The sequence below is a fragment of the Geotrypetes seraphini genome, chromosome 1 (assembly GCF_902459505.1).
Source record: "Geotrypetes seraphini chromosome 1, aGeoSer1.1, whole genome shotgun sequence".
In the NCBI taxonomy this organism is placed as follows: domain Eukaryota; kingdom Metazoa; phylum Chordata; class Amphibia; order Gymnophiona; family Dermophiidae; genus Geotrypetes; species Geotrypetes seraphini.
Genome location: NC_047084.1, coordinates 344,353,459 through 344,371,913, shown reverse-complemented (window position 1 = coordinate 344,371,913; position 18,455 = coordinate 344,353,459). Strand labels below are relative to the sequence as shown.

At 43.3% G+C, this 18,455-nt stretch overlaps 1 protein-coding gene across 6 annotated transcripts in view; it reads left to right on the top strand.

Moving 5' to 3' along the window:
* LIN54 (lin-54 DREAM MuvB core complex component) overlaps window positions 1-18,455 on the top strand; it is a 227,385-nt gene that overhangs the window by 122,682 nt on the left and 86,248 nt on the right. For all 6 annotated transcript variants that reach the window (XM_033962745.1, XM_033962726.1, XM_033962735.1 and 3 more), the window contains 2 exons: window positions 2,844-2,977; window positions 7,363-7,579. In XM_033962745.1, coding sequence (XP_033818636.1) covers window positions 2,844-2,977; window positions 7,363-7,579 — 351 coding nt within the window. The remainder of the gene's footprint in view (window positions 1-2,843; window positions 2,978-7,362; window positions 7,580-18,455) is intronic.

The window sequence follows — 18,455 nt, the reverse complement described above, 5'->3', positions numbered from 1 at the left end:
TGCCTGTGCATGTGACTATTAGATTCCATGTAGATCTATAATTTCCAGAGATGATTTTCCAAAATTTGTATTTATTTAAAAAATTTATTATTCTCAATCATGTGAGTGACTTACAGTAAACATACATAATTATCAAATTATATTACATTAGTGTCTTCTATCCCGCTAATACCTTTCAGTTCTAGGCAGTTTACAACAAGAGTTGGCCTGGGCATTTCCAGGGAGAATACATGGTTAATAGATATAGTATGCGTCGGGGTCTGTGGAGAGTCGATCAGGTTTAGTTTGATCATTGGACAAATTTCTTGAATAGAAAAGTTTTAAGTTCTTTCTTGAATGTTTTGTAGTTGGGCATCATAGTCAGCAGATTGGAGAGGTGGCAGCCTAGTTTCGCTGCTTTGATGGCTAATAGTCCGTCGTATATTTTTTTTTGCTTTGTATATCTTTGATTGGGGGGTGGCTAAAGTGTGCATGAGTTCTCCTTGGTATGGATGTATTTTTTCTGTTTAAGCGGTTGCTCAGATAGCTTGGTCCATTTCCATTTAGGGCTTTGAATAGGATGCAGTAGAATTTGTATTGTATGCGTGCTTGTACTGGGAGCTAGTGTGAATCTCGGAAAGCAGTGGTGATGTGGTCATATTTTTTCAGTGAGTAAATCAGTCTAAGAGCTGTATTTTGGACTGTTTATAATTATTTTAGTATGTTGGTTGGGCATGACAGGTATAGGATGTTATAGTAGTCCAGGAGTCCTAGGATTAGCGCTTGTACCAAGAGTTTGAACTGTTCGTTGTTGAAGTATTTTCGGATTTGCCTTAGGTTGCGCATGGTTGCAAATGCCCCTGAAATTTGTGGGGGCTCCATTCCAGGAACCCCCGTGAATTTCAAAAAACCATGTCAAAAGGCAGAGGAGGCAGGAGAGAGCAGCTGGAGAGAGCGAGACCAGAAGGCTTTGAGCATGCGCAAATGCTCAAAGCCCAGCACAGGGAAGAGGGAGGATCTCCCTCGCACCGCCCAGCCCAGCCCAGGCGAGGGAGGATCTTCAGGCACTAGCACTGGCACGTCCTGTGCATTGGTGCTGGTTCCAGTGCCCAATCGGGGTAAGCGATGTCTTTGCGGTGCTGAGGGAGATGTAGGATCGGGGGGGGAGGATGCCGTTTCACAGGGCCAGAAGAGGGAGTAAGCGGGGGTGGCAGGAGGAGGTTTTAGCAGCATGCGCGCTATACGTGTGTGCGTGCTTTATAGAATTTTTTTTACATAAATGCGTTGTTCCCGCGCGCTATACGCGTGTGCGTGTTATACGCGTATGCACATTATATGCATGAAAATACGGTAATCTCTCAGTTATCTGGCATCCATGGGGATTGGTAGATGCCGGTTAACTGTAGTTTCTGGTTGCTTGAAAACTACTCTAAAAATAGTTTTGTCTCCCTTCCCTCGCCCCGTTCTCTATTATCCCCCAGTTCCTCCCTTCCCACCCTCCTTTCTGGTCTGGTCTGGGTCACTTTATCTCCTCCCCCCCAACTTATGGGTCCAAGATTCATCCTTCTTCCCTCCTCTGCTTTCACCCTTCTGGACCCCTCCCCCCTTCCCCCAGGATCTGCCCTCCCTCCCTCCGTGCGGGTCTGTCTTTTTCTCAACCCTCTCACTTGAAACAGTCCTGACCCACCAAACCTCTCTTCTTCCCTCACTTTCCTGAAGCAGCGCTGGTGACGGTGATCCTGACCTGCCAACCCCCCATCCTTCCTTCCAGCTCTGAAGCAGTGGTGGTAGTCCTGACCCCTCCCTCCTTCCAGCCCTGAAGAAGAAGTGGCAGCGTTCCTGCCACGCAAGCCCCCTTCCCTCCCTCACTTTCCTGAAGCAGGAGCGGTAGCCGGTCCACAGATGCAGTGCTGTAAGCAGGCTGCTTGCGGCCGACCCTGGCAAGGCCTTTCCTCTGCCACAGAAAAGGCCCTGCTGGAGCTGGCCACAAACAACCTGTTTACAGCGCTGCCTCTGCTGCTTCGGAGCTGGAAGGAGGGTTTGGCAGGTTAGGACTGCCAATTCTGCTGCTTTGGGGGAGGGAAGGGGATTTTCGGGTCAGGAACATTGCTGCTTTGGGGGAGGGAGGGGGGTTTGCAGGTCAGGAAAACTGCCGATTTTGGAGCTATAGGGGGGGAGGGGGTTGTCCAGTCAAGATTACTGTTGCTTCGGGGACTGGAGGGAGGATGATTTTTTTTTTTTCTGGTTGGTGAGAGTACTGGTTGCTTGTCCCGATAATCGGGATTCTACTGTATTAAATCTTAAACCAATTGGTATGGTTCTATTTTTATACAGGAAAAATTGGCAAAACAAAGGGACATCTTCTAGTCCAGAGATGGGCAACTCTGGTGCTCGAGGGCCAGAATCCATTTGGGTTTTCAGGATTTCCCCAATGAATATGCATAAGATCTATTTGCATGCACTGCTTTCAATGCATATTCATTGGGGAAATCCTGAAAACCCGATTGAATTCCGGCCCTTGAGGACCGGAGTTGCCCACCCCTGTTCTAGTCTAAAGAGGTCCACCAAGAATATCTTGAATATCGAATCACTTCCCTAGAATATGTTGGATCTTCAGTGGTGTCACTTACGAACAAAAAATAATTTTATATCAGAGCATATTCAATAGAAGCAACACATTTTTTTGATGCTCCTTTAAAATTTTTGATCTTTTTATATTGAAGGGTGCCTGAGATGCTTGTGAATGGATGGTAGTATCTCTTGATATTGCTGTATGATCTATGCATAATAAATTCACATATAAAGGAACTGATTGTACATTGCAGAGTATAACAAGGATGATATTGTGAATGTATTGTTTGCAGGTAGGGTCCTTACACACGGTGCTCCTGGAACACCACCCAAGGCTATAACCATCTCTGAAAGCGGAGTGATTGGAACATCAGCACAACAAACAACCAATAAAATAGCTATTTCACCAATGAAATCCCCCAATAAGGTAACTAATGGGTTTCTGTAATCCTTCAGTCGATTCTCATATTAATCAGGTGCTTAACATTGTAAGTTTAACAGCACCATTTCACTCGACACTACATCTGCCACTGTTTCATGTTCACCTTTTTATAATATCTTTTCAGCACACTTCAGAGTTCTCTGCATTTCAGCATTCACAGTCTAAAATGTTCAGTGGGCAAATGTGCATATAATATAGTCCCTGCAACAAAGGCCTTGTTTGGTTTGCTCTTGTACGATAACTTCCAATTGCCTTTTTTTTTTGTAAATCTTAACTGCTGTGTCTCTTCCTTCTGGTGCATAGGTAGGTGTGACTCTTGACATCCTTTTTACTTGAAAACAGTCAAAGAAAATTTAAATCCTGATGAATTTGTTCTAATGGATTTTGCTGAAAATTATTCCTTTGTTGTTCAAGATGCTGTTCAGGGTTTTCATTGGGAAAATAACCAAACCACTTTGCACCCTTTTGTTGTCTATTTCCACCTTAACAGTGAAATTCAACGCATTAGTGACAGCTTAAGGCAGGGGTGTCCAATCTGTGGCCCGAGGGCCGCATGCTGCCCCGTGAAGTATTTTGTGCGGCCGCAGTCTAGGGTGATGCAGTGTTTTCCTCTGCTGCCCCCCGATGTTTACCATCTTGCCAGCTCCCTCCTATGTCTTGCTGCAGCATTTGTGCGTTTATGCGGCCCCAGAAACATTTTTTTCAGCCAATGTGGCCCAGGGAAGCCAAAAGGTTGGACATCCCTGGCTTAAGGCATGATACAGTGACAGTGCACGTTTTGTTTTTTTGTTTGTTTGTTTTTTTAAGTTCATTCTTCACATAAAAAGCTTACTTTCTGCCAGTGTAAGTACATAAGATATTTCAGTGATGGCTCTGCTACACAAAACAAAATTTTAAAAACTTTGTTAATCTCTGCTATCGCTATTCTGACTTTGGTATTCCTGCTGAGTGGAATTTCTTTGGCACAAGCCATGGTAAGTCACCCTGCGATGGAATTGGTGGAACTGCTAAAAGGTTATCAGCAAGTGCAAGCTTACAATGGCCATAAGAAAACCAAATTCTTTCACCAAGTGACCTGTTTAAGTTTTGTGACCAAAATTTGACAAAAATCAAGTTTTTGTTTGTCTCAAAAGAAGAAATTGAGTCTGCTAGACTCAATCAAGAAAGAAGATTTGAGACTGCCTCTACAATTGCTGGAACTCGTGAAAATCATCAGTTTATCCCATGGTGCAACCTCATCTGGAATACTGCGTTCAATTCTGGTCTCCTTATCTCAAGAAAGATATAATGGTGCTAGAAAAGGTTCAAAGAAGAGCGCCCTGTATCGGTAGCAAACTCCTTGAGTTTTGGCCAGATACTAGTGACTTGGATTGGCCACCGTGAGAATGGGCTACTGGGCTTGATGACTTTGGTCTGACCCAGTAAGGCTATTGTTATGTTCTTATGAGTCAAGTATCAAATGATTGTTCATCAATCATTGCAACTATTGGTTCACTAGATGATTCTTCAATTAATGCTTCTCTAAAGATAGAAAATCTTCAACCTGGACAATACATAGCATGTGTTTATGATAACAAATGGTGCGTTGGAAACATTTGCGAGACATCAATTGAAGAGCATGATGCACTCATAAATTTCATGCATCCTCATGGACCCATTCACTCATTTCATTGACTTCCTAGGAAGGATACTTGTTGGATTTCTGAAGACCACATTTTTGCAATTCTGCCTGCACCAAGCACAGTAACTGGTCGACAATACACATTTACAGAACCAACAATTCAACTCATTGAAGATAAATTTCATAATATTATGCAATAAATAAAGTGTGACTATGGCTTGGGAACCATAAAGAGACCCACTTGAGGCTTGGACCTTGGCTAAGAAACCCACCCACCCGTGGCTGGACTTGCCTGGCTATCGGGCGTGACCTCTTGGCGATGGGGTTGTCAGTTTGAATAAACTGGCAGTGGTTAAACCACCATGGACCAATGCAAGTTTTGACAATATTTTAATAACTATTAAATACATATGTAGTATGTGAAAAGGATTTGGTCCCAATTACTGCCTCAAACACACTGTCATTAGTAAGTCAGATGCATCTGGGGACAATATCTTAGAAACAACAGACGCCCATCCATTATCTCCAAAACATGTCCAATTTATTGTCAGTTCTACAACCCTTTTTATATCATTTTACATGGGTCAGTGTCATCAGCATATGACGTAAGTACAAACCATATATGGACACAGATCACATGAAACTTTAAAAGAAATAACAAGCACCTTACTATCTAAAGGCTAAAGGTGCTCTGCTTAGCAGATACTTTCTTTATCTAAAGCTTCTTACAAATACAGCTACGAAGACAATTGACTTCACTTCATAACAGGATAAGAAAACACATCTCTCAAACATAAAATGGCCTTGTAGTATATCAGCAAGAGAAGGAAAAACATACAGGGTCTGGGTTTACAGCTTCAAACACAGTTTAAGAAAAAACTACAAGACACATGATTTGTGTCCCTTCAGTATGCTTAACACAATTCCTTTACCATTAACCAACATTCTTAGTGCCTGGCAATTTCTAGTCCTGTGCCACAATTACGGTAAGTTTTAAAACAAACAGTAAATTATGTGTGGTGTAAAGTAGAGAATGACACGGTGACAAAATTCATCACCGTTCCCGTCCCCGCAGATAACCGCGGGAAATAATCCCATGTCATTTTCTAGTGTCTATTTCAACCTCAGTCCTTCTACACCAGCATTCTTCAAAGCAAAGCTTGCAGGTCAGTGGTTATGCCCAATTATATTCTGATTCTTCCCTCTCTCCTTAAAGCAGGGGTGTCAAAGTCCCTCCTCGAGGGCCGGAATCCAGTCGGGTTTTCTGGATTTCCCCAATGAATATGCATTGAAAGCAGTGCATGCAAATAGATCTCATGCAGATTCATTGGGGAAATTCTGAAAACCCGACTGGATTCTGGCCCTCGAGGACCGACTTTGACACCTGTGCCTTAAAGAATGACATGAAGATGGTTTTCCGCAGTTATCCGTGGGGACGGGAACGGTGTTGAATTTTGTCACCGTGTCATTCTCTAGTGTAAAGTTCTGAATAGGAAGCCAAGGAGAAGCCTCAACAATGGGAGAACCACACACAATGAGTGAGTCATGATCTTCAGCTTCGCTTCAGATACTAGTTTTTTCACTGCCTCCACTGATGTCTCACCAGTGTTTTAACTTGAGTGCCTGCGCGTACTGGGTTAGACATCCAAGACAGACTCTTGATAAAGGCACAGATGCCAAAACACTGCCAGTGTCGAGTGTATGAGCCCTCGTGAAACATTTATCAATAAAGTGACTTTTGAACTATATACCCGTGGCTGGTCAATTGGTGTAAAGTTCTTTCATAGTTCAACTTGAATATTTGAAGAATCCTCCAACGACAAATACAAAAAAACACCCTCTTGAAAATTTGATATCTGGTAGAGAAAAAGTTGCTCTATCCAGTGCTTTTTGAATCAAAGCGATTGCTGGTAACAAAACTGAAATACAAGGCTTCAAAAATGGGTAAAAGTTGTTGTTAATATTTTTCCTGCTCTGCTTGACTTGCAATATCTTTGCAAATAAATGAAAGCCTGTCTTGAAATTTTCACAGATGGATAACAATCAGTAGTTGAGCAGGTGTATCAAGCGAGAATAAACCATTTAAAGTTATTACAAATCTATCACACCCCAAAGATGAAGCCAAAAATTAGCAAATTGAGTTTCTGGCCAACTTTGGGATTGAGGCATTAGAAGAGCACTTAGCCTAGACTTTTGAAACTGTAAAAGTTTATTAAGTACAAAAAAGTTATACATGTAGATTAAATTTCAGGCTAATATTAGCAATACTCTGCAGGAGGTCCTTGAAGTTGCCCATTGTTTCATACAACACGCACAAAAATTTTAAGGCCTCTAATTAGGCACCTCTTACTACATGAATTTCATGTTTTCAAAGTTGAAGCTTTGCAGCGCTTAGTTTTTCAAGTCAGAGCATCTATGTGCCAAGTTTCATTGAGATGGTAAGGTGGGGATCATTTTGAAAATTTGTACAGTTGACTCAATAAGTAGGAAAAAGTAATTAAGTACACAGTAGGACGTTCTTTTTAACTCGATACCATACATGGCTGCATGTTTGGTAGGAGTTTACAGTGTCTGCAGAGTTTGGACCAAATTCTTTGACCCAAGCTGTGACACAACCTACTGTTGATGCCCATTTTCTAACATATAGAAGCTATTGTTTTGGTAACATGTAAACAAAAGAATGTGCCTAGAACTACAGAAACATGAGATGCTGTCCAGGCAGTCGGTAACTGTTGCTTTTCCATGACAGGCAGTGAAATCCACTATGCAGGCCCTCGCAGTTGGAGGAGTGAGCGCCCCTCAGTTTAAGACCATTATTCCTCTGGCCACAGCACCTAATGTTCAGCAGATTCAGGTACCTGGCAGCAAATTCCATTATGTCCGACTTGTCACTGCCACAACGGCGAACACCTCCAGTCAGTCTGCTAGCCACAGTTCCAGCACAAACACTCAGCCTCTCCAGCAAGGTCAGTCCTCTTATTGTAACTTAAAATGCTGGTAATATGGGTGTTCCTCTAAACCTCTGTTGAAAATCAGTGCGTTTTAGCAAATGTGTTGGAACTGAGTTTTTCAAAAGTGGTGTTTGAGAACGTAATTGCTAAGAGATATATAGGATCTCAAAGAGAAAGATGGGGAAAATTATTTCTTAAGACTGAAAAAGCTGGGACCAAAGTCAAGACAGCAGAGATACAGGGAGAAAGATAGCTAAGGATAACAGAAGGATTTCTCCTTTTTAAAAGATGTTAGAGGCAAAAATACAGAGAGAAGACCAAAACTAACCTAATCCTATGGTCCTTTTACAAAGCTGTGAAAGCAATTCCTGACATGACAAAGCTAATAGGAATTGAATGGGCTTCATCGTATTTGCTGCATGGGAATTGCTACTGCGACTTTGTGAAGGGAGCCTCTAATCTCTCTCTGTTCTGGCAAATCTTGACAACAGGCCCAAAGTGGATTATAAAATCATAAAATTCCCCAAAGGGATCAAAACTACATATTTTTAAAATAAATTATGTACAAATATTAGTTATTACTAACAATAATGCTTATAATCGAGATAAAGTTTTTTTTCTTCAAAAAGCAGAGTAGGGAGCAGCAAGTCTAAGATCTCTTGTAAAAATTATTCCATAATCAAGCTGCTAGGTAACTCAAAGCAGTGTGTATGACAGTTTTAAAGTGCAAGGCCTTTACAGATAGAAAGCATAATATTAATTAATATTAATTATTCATTCAATGAGATCTCCTTGGGACAGAACTTAAGTTGATACATGAGATATTTAAGCACAGAGCCATCAAAAACTTTATAAATCATCTTGAAACCTATTCTTGCCTCAACTGGTAGTCAATTCAGTTTAATTGAAAGAAGTTTTGCAAAGGCAGAACTGATGAGAAGAATGTGTGAATGGTGATGTGGAAAATGCTGAAAGTAATAATGATTATCCTAGGACAAGCAGGCAGCATATTCTCACATATAGGTGATGTCATCCATGGAGCCCAGTATGGATAGTCTGAAAAGTGAACTAGGGAATTGTTTGCTGTTGTTGAGTCACTTGTTACTCTTAAAATGTCAGATGTTATGTTATGTTAGTTCCTTCACCTCAATAATTTCCTTATTATTTTCGACATAAGACTCTATCTGTAGTTAAATCATTTGACGGAATGGCAGTTATTCTCTGTTGATGTTAATGAAACCTTTAAATTTTAAGAGCTTTGCAACTACCCGCACCGTGCATACGCAACTGCCTTCCCGCCCAAAGAGGCTCGAGGTACCTCAGTTCTTTGTTTTCCGCAGAGCAAAGAAGTATCTTTTGAGCTGAACTCTGTTCAGCTGGTATTGCCTTCCCACTTCGTGTAATTTTATTTTTTTCATTTGTTTTTATTTCCTTTCATTAAAGATAAGTAAGAAGAGAAATCTTTGTAATTTTTTCCTATACCTTGGAGATTTTTTTCTCAGCGAGTTTCTTGTTTCGAAATTGAGTTTCATAGCACCAAGAATTTTTCTGTCCATGTCTAAACCTTTGACAGGTTTTAAGAAGGGGCAGTACGTGCCAGCGGTCTATTTCTGTAACCGACCCTCATAATGGGTGGCTTCAGAGTTTAAACCTTGGACTCTGCATCTAGACTTGTACTTGGTGTTCCTCTTTAAAATCGTGCTCTCTTAAGGTCTGTCAAGCTTTGCAGGAACAATTCTTAGGCGCGACCATGGACATCGCCAGATCTTAGCCATCGACAGCTTCTGCATTGGCATGGACATCGGGGGAGTCAGCTCAGATGCATCCTCTCCCTAACAAGCATCATAGGTCTCTACAGCATCGAGTCTCTTGACGCTCCCCAGCTTTGCAGGTTTTGTCTCCCTCATCGAGGTCATCCATTTTGAGACAACCTGCTGCACTGATCATATCGGCTGTTGAGCCATCAGTACCGGTGCATTCTTTTAAGGTGTTGCAGATCCAAACGGCATTGAGTCTTTTGATGCAGAGTGAACAGCGATGTCATGGTTCTTCATTTACAGGTTGTTTCTCCTTCGTGCTGTTCACTCATTGTGGCACCCTCTCCGAGGCAACCTGCAGCATTGAGGGTACTGCCTGTTGATCCTTCGGTACCGGTGCATGTTTTCTGGGAGACACTCCATAAGTTCTTCTGTAATATGCTTAATTTGCACAAAATGCTGCTGCTAGCATCGACTCCCTCGGTACCGCCTCACTTAAGCATAGTGCTACGAGGCTTCAAGGTACCGATGTTGGCTGTCCATTGGAGCATCATGCTATTTCTCATTGGAGCTTCAAGATTGATGTTTTCCATTGGAAAATTTGATCAACTGCTTCAAAACATCAATCCTCTTCTTTGAGACATTCCAAGCTGAGGTATCATCTTTTCTCTTCGCGTCGATCTTATGCATCTGAACGAACAAGAGATATTCATAGATCCTCCTCATCTTCATGAGATTGATGCTGATGACATTGTAAGATTTTTTTTGAAGACACAAACCTCTATAATTCAGATTTCCAATTGGACTCAAGACAGTTTTATGCATTCCTTTCGAACTGTTACAGGAACATCCTTTTGGGTGAAGATCTTCAGTGGATCTTTCATTTCTTGGATATATTTGGCAGCTGGGCACAGCCTTTCCTGTTAATTTGGAAGCTAGCATTGAACCTAACGCTGAGTTCATACATGCTTGAGCTATGATGAGCCTCCCAAAGAGCTTCTCAGGTTGCTGTTACTAAACTAAACTAAACCTTAGGTTTGCATACCGCACCATCTCCGCGAACGTAGAGCTCGGCACGTTTTACAGAGTTAGAATAGAAAGGAACTACAATGAAGGGTTATAGGAAAGGAACTAAGAGGATAGAGGGGGACAAGGGTACTAGAGAGCGGGAGCTGTTATATGGCAGGCTTACTGAGATACCTCTCAACAAATTGGGGTACACCTTTAAGTATCATGGTTGCTTCAATAACCCTGGCTCGGTCTTCTCCATGCCACATCACTCATTACTGCTGGACTCAACCCTTAACAAATATTCCAGTATGTGAGTTTATGCCTCAGCACCTCTAGGGCATCAAGGCTGTATTTGAGACAAATTTGGACGTTGTCTTTTTTCAAAATTCTAGGCTGGCGACCAGAATCCTTTCTTACACTTTCTATATGTCCATTTATCTAAAGCAACTGAGCAGGAAATGGCCTGGCTTTTGCAGTATTTTCCTTCATAGCACCTTTTAGAATATCATCAAATTCATAGACTCTAATATATAGCAAGGTCAGCCTATCATGCTTTTGAGAGGTCATCTAGACCAGTGTTTTTCAACCGCTGTTCCGCGGCACACTAGTGTGCCACGAGATGTTGCCTGGTGTGCCGCAGGGCCGCCGGGCCCGGAGCTGACAGGGGGCCTGAGGCAGGGGCGCCAGTAGCTTGCCAAGGCAAAGTGAGTCGATCACCCAGGACTCACTTTGTCTTGGCGATCTAATCTATCGAGCCGATAAGTCTTCTTCTCCCCGACGTCAATTCTACAGTCGGAGAGGAAGTTCGGGCCAGCCAATCGCTGCCTGGCTGGGCGGAACTTCCTTTCCGATTGTAGAATTGACGTCAGGGAGAGCATGCGTCGGCGTCGGCTTTGGGGCCTGTTATCCATTGGTGGGTCCTGTTCCCCGATGGCAGCGGCAGCGGCAGTGGCAGTGGCTTGGGGAACGGCAGGGAGAAAGAAAGAAAGGGGGCAGGCAGGGAAACAGAAGGAAAGAAGAGAAACAGAAAAAAAGAAAGAAAGGTCAGGGAGAGAGGAAGAAAAAGTTGGGGGAGGGAATGAGGTGTGGAGGAGAGAAAGCATACAGGCTGATAGAAGGGAAGAAAGATTGGATGCACAGTCAGAAGAAGAAAGTGCAACCAGAAATCACCAGACAAGGTAGGAAAAATGATTTTATTTTAAATTTAGCAAAGTGGAGGCAGTATTACCACAGTTTTCAAAGGAATTTGCCCAAATAACTTAATAGTTAACTGGGTAAATTCCCAGAGATGAAAACTTCCCTTCACTTACTATGCACAGTTCTGAATTTATATCTGCTGTCTATATTTTACAATATGGTCACCTTTTACTAAACCGCAATAGTGGTTTTTAGCGCAGGGAGCCTATGAGCGTCAAGAGCAGCGCTGGACATTCAGCGCAGCTCCCTGCGCTAAAAACTGCTATTGTGGTTTAATAAAAAGGATGGAGGGTATATTTGTCTATTTATGTATGCTATAAAAACCAAATACAGAGAGAGACTGAGAGCTGTTGACGAAGAGCTACGTGTGTGTGTCTTTCTTCGATTCCAGCCAGAATATCAGCTTTGTGTTCAGCCAAACAGGCCCAGGTTTCGCACTGAATAAAGTATTTTATAATTTTTATAATTTTTATTTCGTAATAAAGTAATTATAAAATACTTTCTTTGTGTTTATTTGATTCCTATTCAAGAGAATTACTTTATATATAGTCAATATAGGCAGAGAGTTAAATTTTTTAACATTTTCTAATGGTGGTGTGCCTCGTGATTTTTTTCATGAAACAAGTGTGCCTTTGCCCAAAAAAGGTTGAAAAACACTGATCTAGACCTTCTGCAATGTCGGACTATGAGACGCCTAGTATGGCTAACAGTTTCTCGTACCATTGTGGTGGCCACAACATGAACGGAATGGGAATGCTTGAATAGCACAAAGTCTACTTCCTATTCATATCAAGGTTGATATACTTTTATATCTCAGCTCCTGACGCAAAAGCAGCAAAACCAGCCTCAGCAACCTCACACGGCAGCTCCTTCTGAACATGCACAGCCTTTCTTCATATGCCTCTGAAGAGCAACACTCTTTTTCTCTGATGCTTCCTCAATCAGTCTGAGGTCGTCTACAATGTTGATTTCTGATGACACTTGTGGGTTCTTAAAGTTATCAACGACACTTACTATATCTCATTTCAAAGTGAGGCCTTGTCAATCCTTGGCAGATGCCCTTCTCCTTTCACAAATGCTGGCTGTACTTCAATTGCATGCTGTAGGGGTAGTTTCCCTTTTTAAAAAGGTGTGGGGGAGACCAGAGGGGGCTGGGGAGAGGGGAACGGGGTGGAGTAGGGGGAGGCACTACATGGAGGCATGGGTCTTTGGGTATTACTATTACCGTATTTTCACCCATATACCGCGCACACGGGTATTGCGCGCAGGGAACAGAAATTTATGTAACAAAATTTTACTATAGCGTGCACACGCGTATACCGCGCATGCCGCCCCGACTCTCCTTTCGCCCGCCCCGACTCTCCTTTCGCCCGCCCTGCCTCTCCTTTCGCCCGCCCCGCCTCTCCTTTCGCCCGCCCCGACTCTTCTTTCGCCGCCCCGACTTTCCTTTCCGAAGGACCGCTCGCACCCCCACAGCCTCCCCCCTCCCCCTCCCGCATGGAGAAGCTGCCTACCGTTGTTTCCGGATGCCAGTGAGCCCAGCTGCTTCCTCTGCCGGTGGTCCCGCCCCTTCTCTGAGCCCTGCGCTACACTGCTTCCTCTTCCGGTAGTCCCGCCCTTTCTCTGATGCCCTTTCTCCTCTTCATTTTTTGAGTAGCTGGTCCTCCCGGTTTCGGCGTCTATTTCGCAAAATTCTGGAAACCCCATCTTCTCATTTGGAATATTGGACGGCCCTCCGAGCTGGCAGCACATGCTGTACAGCTTCTTGTAGCCTGGGGCATGCTTTTGGTGGCCGGGGATATGTCAATGTTTACCCTGTGCCTACCTCTTTGAGGGCCTAACACGGTTGACAAGGACTATCTCGAGTACCCTTTCACCGATTCCTCCAGGTTCAGGGGTCTGTGCTTTCTCTCTTTTTGACACAAGTGGCTTTTGAAAGGGGTGTAGGATATCTGGCAGTTGGTTTCATAGCTGAGGTTCTCTTTTGGGATCTCAGCTTTGTCTTATAGGCATAGTGGTACTGTTCGTTGCCATCAGGTGCTTCTTGCAGCTTTAACATTCTGCCTAGTGAGTCTTCCCTTTACGGGCAGTGTGGTTTTGTAGCTGTCTCCGTGGACTCTTTCTTATGTTCCTGCTTTCGCTCCGAACTGGGTTTTTTCACGGGGGTTTATTTACTCTATCTGGAACTTCCTGGTCTTGTCTAACCCATGTCGCATCTTCTACACTTCCTTTGTTGGGATCTTGGCTCCCTCTGCCAGCTCATACGGCTTTCTTACATAGGGGAAGACATGTCTCTGTATGGTTAATGGGTTTTAGACCTTCTTTCGGTTGGTGGCGACTTTGCCTCCTTCTCTACTTTTACAGATTCTTTCACCATGTTTTGTGCAGCCAAAGGTGTTGTGGGTGTTCGGCCACTCCAGGGGTTCATGGACCTTGAGACGGTGATTCCGGTTCCTCTTGCCCACTGGAGCCAGGGTGGTTAGGCTTGTTTATTTCTGGTACCACTGGTGAGACGTTTAGTGAGTCTGGTACTGGCTCTTTTTTGGCTCACTTCCTTATTCTACATCAGTTAATTCGGGGTGACCACTGTGAGATTGCTCAGTATAGCGGTTCAGCCGCAGCAGTTCTTTTCAGCGTTGATTCTCGACGGAGGTGGCTTAAATGTTGAATTATTCCGCAGTATAGGTCGTATCTTTGCTTTGCCGTCCTCGGGCGGCATTGTCACTTCGGCAGTGGCCATTTGTCATAGATACAACGACATCTTTCGGAACTTACCTTTTTTGTCCAGTGGTTTCCTGGCCTTTTGCTCTTCATTCTGAAGGGATCTTGGCTTCTTCCACTGACTCTTTGGGCTTTCTCATAAGGGGGAACACGCTATGATATCCGGTCAGGGGGCTTTGGACATTTTCAGGATGCTTGCCTCTTTGAATCCTCATCCGCTTCTGGTTCGTTCTTGGGGTCTCTATGTATTGAGCTTACCTTTTATAGGTTACTGTTCCTCGGGGCAGTTCTGTCAGTTCTTCCGGTACTACGGGGAGGTTCTTCCTCTTACGTCCTGGTGCCCAGGACAAGGGAATTTGGTCAGCCTGGGGGCTGGATCTCATTGTGCTGACTTAGTTTCTCTTTTATGAAGTGTCACTGGGAGAATATTTCCATGTTCGCTATGGACATCGAATCTGCCCTAGGTTCGCTTGCTTCTCTTTGAGCAGCACTCTCAGTTTTGGCCCTTGCCATTTCGCCTGGCCAGGACTTCCCGAACCTGTTGGATCAGGTGGGCAGTGATGGCGTTGTGGCACGAACTGGAGCATCACCTCCTTTCTTTCTTGGCTGTCTGCTTGATTTGGGCATCTTCCGGCCGGGTCAGGTGCCGTACACCTCAAGAGTGATTTCTTTTCTTCAGTTCTTTGGATGTGGCTCCTCACGTTTGCATGGCGCTCTTTTCTCCTGTGCTGCTTATTTGAAAATCGGGACGCTGTTGTTATTCTTCTTGGAGAGCAATGGGTTTCTTCCCAGAAACTAGGACAATGTATCCTGTTTGCCTTCTTCTTCAGTCACTGAGACCAACCGTATGGGCTTCGGTTCGAGTCCTGGGCTACATGGGGCTCTCCTCCACTGGGGTCTTTGGCTTACTTTCGCATTGGACCGCTTCGGCAGTCGCTTTTATTCCGGTGGTTCCCGCTTTCTCTGGGCCCCAGTTGTGTTATTTCATCGACTCCTCCAGCGTCACTCAGTATAATTTGGTGGCTCAGCGAGATTACTCTTTTCAAGGGCATGCCACGGTCTTTGCTGGCTTGCTCGCTGTCGCCGAACAGCCAAGGCTGTCGGGTTAGGGGGCTCAATGCTGTCATTCCTCAGCTCATGGAGTCTGGTCTTAAGAGGCGCCTCGATACTTGTTCTTTCTGCTACTCTGCCTCCTGGTCAAGCTACCGTTTTCAGAGTTTCAGACCATTTTTTCAGAATGCTGCTGACAGTGTTTTAGGTCAGGATTAGGATGGTGGATGTTCTCTATGACTGTGGCGGTTGCCGTGTGATATTGTGGTTCTACTTCACTGGGTGGAATCTCATTTTCCTCTTCTGTTAGCGGATCATTTTATGGGGCAGGAAATGTGTTTGGATGGACTTTCTCGCTGCATACTCTGAGCGTGACCATCTATTGTAGGTTTCAATGTGCAATGCTGTGTATGCCTTTCTGCACATTCGCTATACTATTTGGTAGTAGTACTACATTCTTCTGCATCCTTCTCTCTGTATAAGGGGAAGATATCCTGGAACTGGACCTCTTGGCCTTGTCTCGATATTCAATGTTTCCTGCCTCCTTCCGCAGGCGAGGAAGGGCCAGTCAGAGGAGGTAGCAGGGTTGCTTTTTTCTCTTCTCGCCTCTTTTGTCTGTATTTTTCCCTGGCTGATGATTGAATGGATGGGCCATCTCATGCTCGCTTTCGGGGCGCAGTTCTTAGTCCTTGCGGTGTGGCTCTGAGTCTTTCATCGGCCGAGCTGTGAGCTTCCTGGGTTCTCTGGACGGATTTCATTGGGTCTGATCTACCTAGGGCTTCGGCCTACTTTGGTGTTACGACCTCGCTTTTGCACAGTCATGGGTGACGTGTAAGGGTTCTGCGATGTAGATTCTTTCTTCGCTTATCCAGGCGATAGACGTCTTCCCCTGTGGCTGATACTTCCTTTGGGTGGCTTTTCCTTTCTGGGAGGCTTCTCACCATTAGCTCCCTTCCTGAGTTCCAGTGAAGCAGCCTTTGATGGCAGATCTTGCTGCTCATTCAGCGGGAGCTATGGCTGCTTCTTCGGCTGAGCCTAGAAGGTTTTATCCTTGGGGAGTTATGTCTTGAGGCTAATTGCTCTTCTGATCATTCTTTTCTTTGCATTCCTGGTTGCATGTGTCAGCACATGCTGAGCCTCATGTTGCTCCGCTCGTTGTGGAGATGGGGTTAACTTCCCGCTCAGATTTAGGATTTCTTTGCTACATCCCACTAGTCTCTGGATTCATCTGCTGCTGTTGCTAAGGAAGGAAAAATTATGTTCTTACCTGTTAATTTTATTTCCTTTAGACGCAGCAGATGAATCCAGAGCCCCACCCATTTCTGGTTTCTGTTTTGTGAGTTTCAGTAGTTTAATTGTGGTTGTCCGTGGTCTTCTGTGTTGCTACCTTTGTATTTTCTGATGGGAAAGAAGTTTTTTTTTCTTACATGCTAAGTATATTACTAGTTCCGGATGCTTGGGCAAGGAGCAATACTGGAGAATCAGGAGGAGTGCCAGCCAATAGGACCTCCTGTTAATCAGTTTATCTATCTCCGCCTGCTGGTAGATGTGTCCTATCCCACTAGTCTCTGGATTCATCTGCTGCGTCTAAAGGAAAGAAAATTAACAGGTAAGAACATAATTTTTCCTTCAGAGAGGAAAATGCTAAAAGGGGGGTAGATTGGTTTACAGAGGGAGATAATGCCAAAAGAGGCTAGATAGGCACACAGAGGGGGATAATACTGCAATGGAGGATTGATTGGAATATAGAAGGGGCAGTGCTGCCTAGCTTTCAAAACGCTAGATGACGATGCTCCAGATAAATTTCCCCAGATTTACAAAGCTATTAGGAAGATCTGTGGATCAATGTAACTCTAACAACTTAATCTTATCATTACCAACTCTGATAGAGAATGACACAGTGGCAAAATTCATCACCATTCTTGTCCCTGCAGATAACTGCAGAAAACCATTTCCATGCCATTCTTCAAGGAGAGAGGGAAGAATCAGAGTATGAATTGGCACAATCCCTGAGCCTCAAGCCTTGCATTGAAGAATGCTGGTGTAGAAGGACTGAGATTGAGATAGACACTAAAGAATGACACAGGATTGTTTCCCCACAGTTTTCTGCGGGGACAGGAACGGTGATGAATTTTGAGACCGTGTCATTTTAGACTCTAAAATTCAAAACAGACCACAGCGAATCATTTATCTACCAAATAGCAAAAGGATGGACCTCACTTCCCATTGATATTCGCACAACCAACATATACAACCTGTTTCAAAGAAACCTAAAAACATGATTTTAAAGAAATCCCTACCAGTGTCTCAAAGAAATGCAGACTAAATAATAGAAGCCAACAGGAACAAAGACAATTGTTTGAGAATTGAGCTCCTATCTGATACATTACCCACACTGCTGTAACATGTTGATAATTATATAATATGTACAACTTATGTTAAAAATCATTTCTGATTACCCTATACTGCATTACCCTATTCTGCTGTATTATGTTGAAAGCTCTAGATAATATCTATAACTCCTTGTTAATGAGCTTTTTTTTAAAAATATTTTATTTATAAATTTTTCATTCTTACAATAATTTAATTATACATAAACTTCAATTAATACGTGAAAAATTGTGATTACAAGTAATTCATCTTATCACATAAAATATAACCCTCCCCTTTCTTCAGTTCTTAAATCCCTATAATATACATTCCCACCCTTCCCCAATCTAATATATCCATTACTAATGTGCTATGAAACCTGATTATTGGAATATCGAGTCAGTGGTTCCCAAATTTTCTTAAAATTATGAATATTTCCCTGTTGTAATGCTATTGTTTTTTCCATTTTGTATATATGACAGACTGAATTCCACCAAAAAGTAAAATTTAATTTGGTGTAGTCCTTCCAATTTTGAGTTATTTGTTGCATGGCGACCCCTGTCAATATTAATAATAGTTTGTTATTGTTTGCTGAAATCGGACTCTGAGTTCTCATTGCTGTACCAAATAGTATAGTATCATATGAGAGTCCTACATGATTTTCTAGTAATTCATTAATTTGGGGCCAAATTAGTTTCCAAAATGCATTTATACAGGGACAAAAAAAAATTAAGTGATCTAATGTCCCGACTTCTACTCTGCAATGCCAGCATCTATTAGATCTA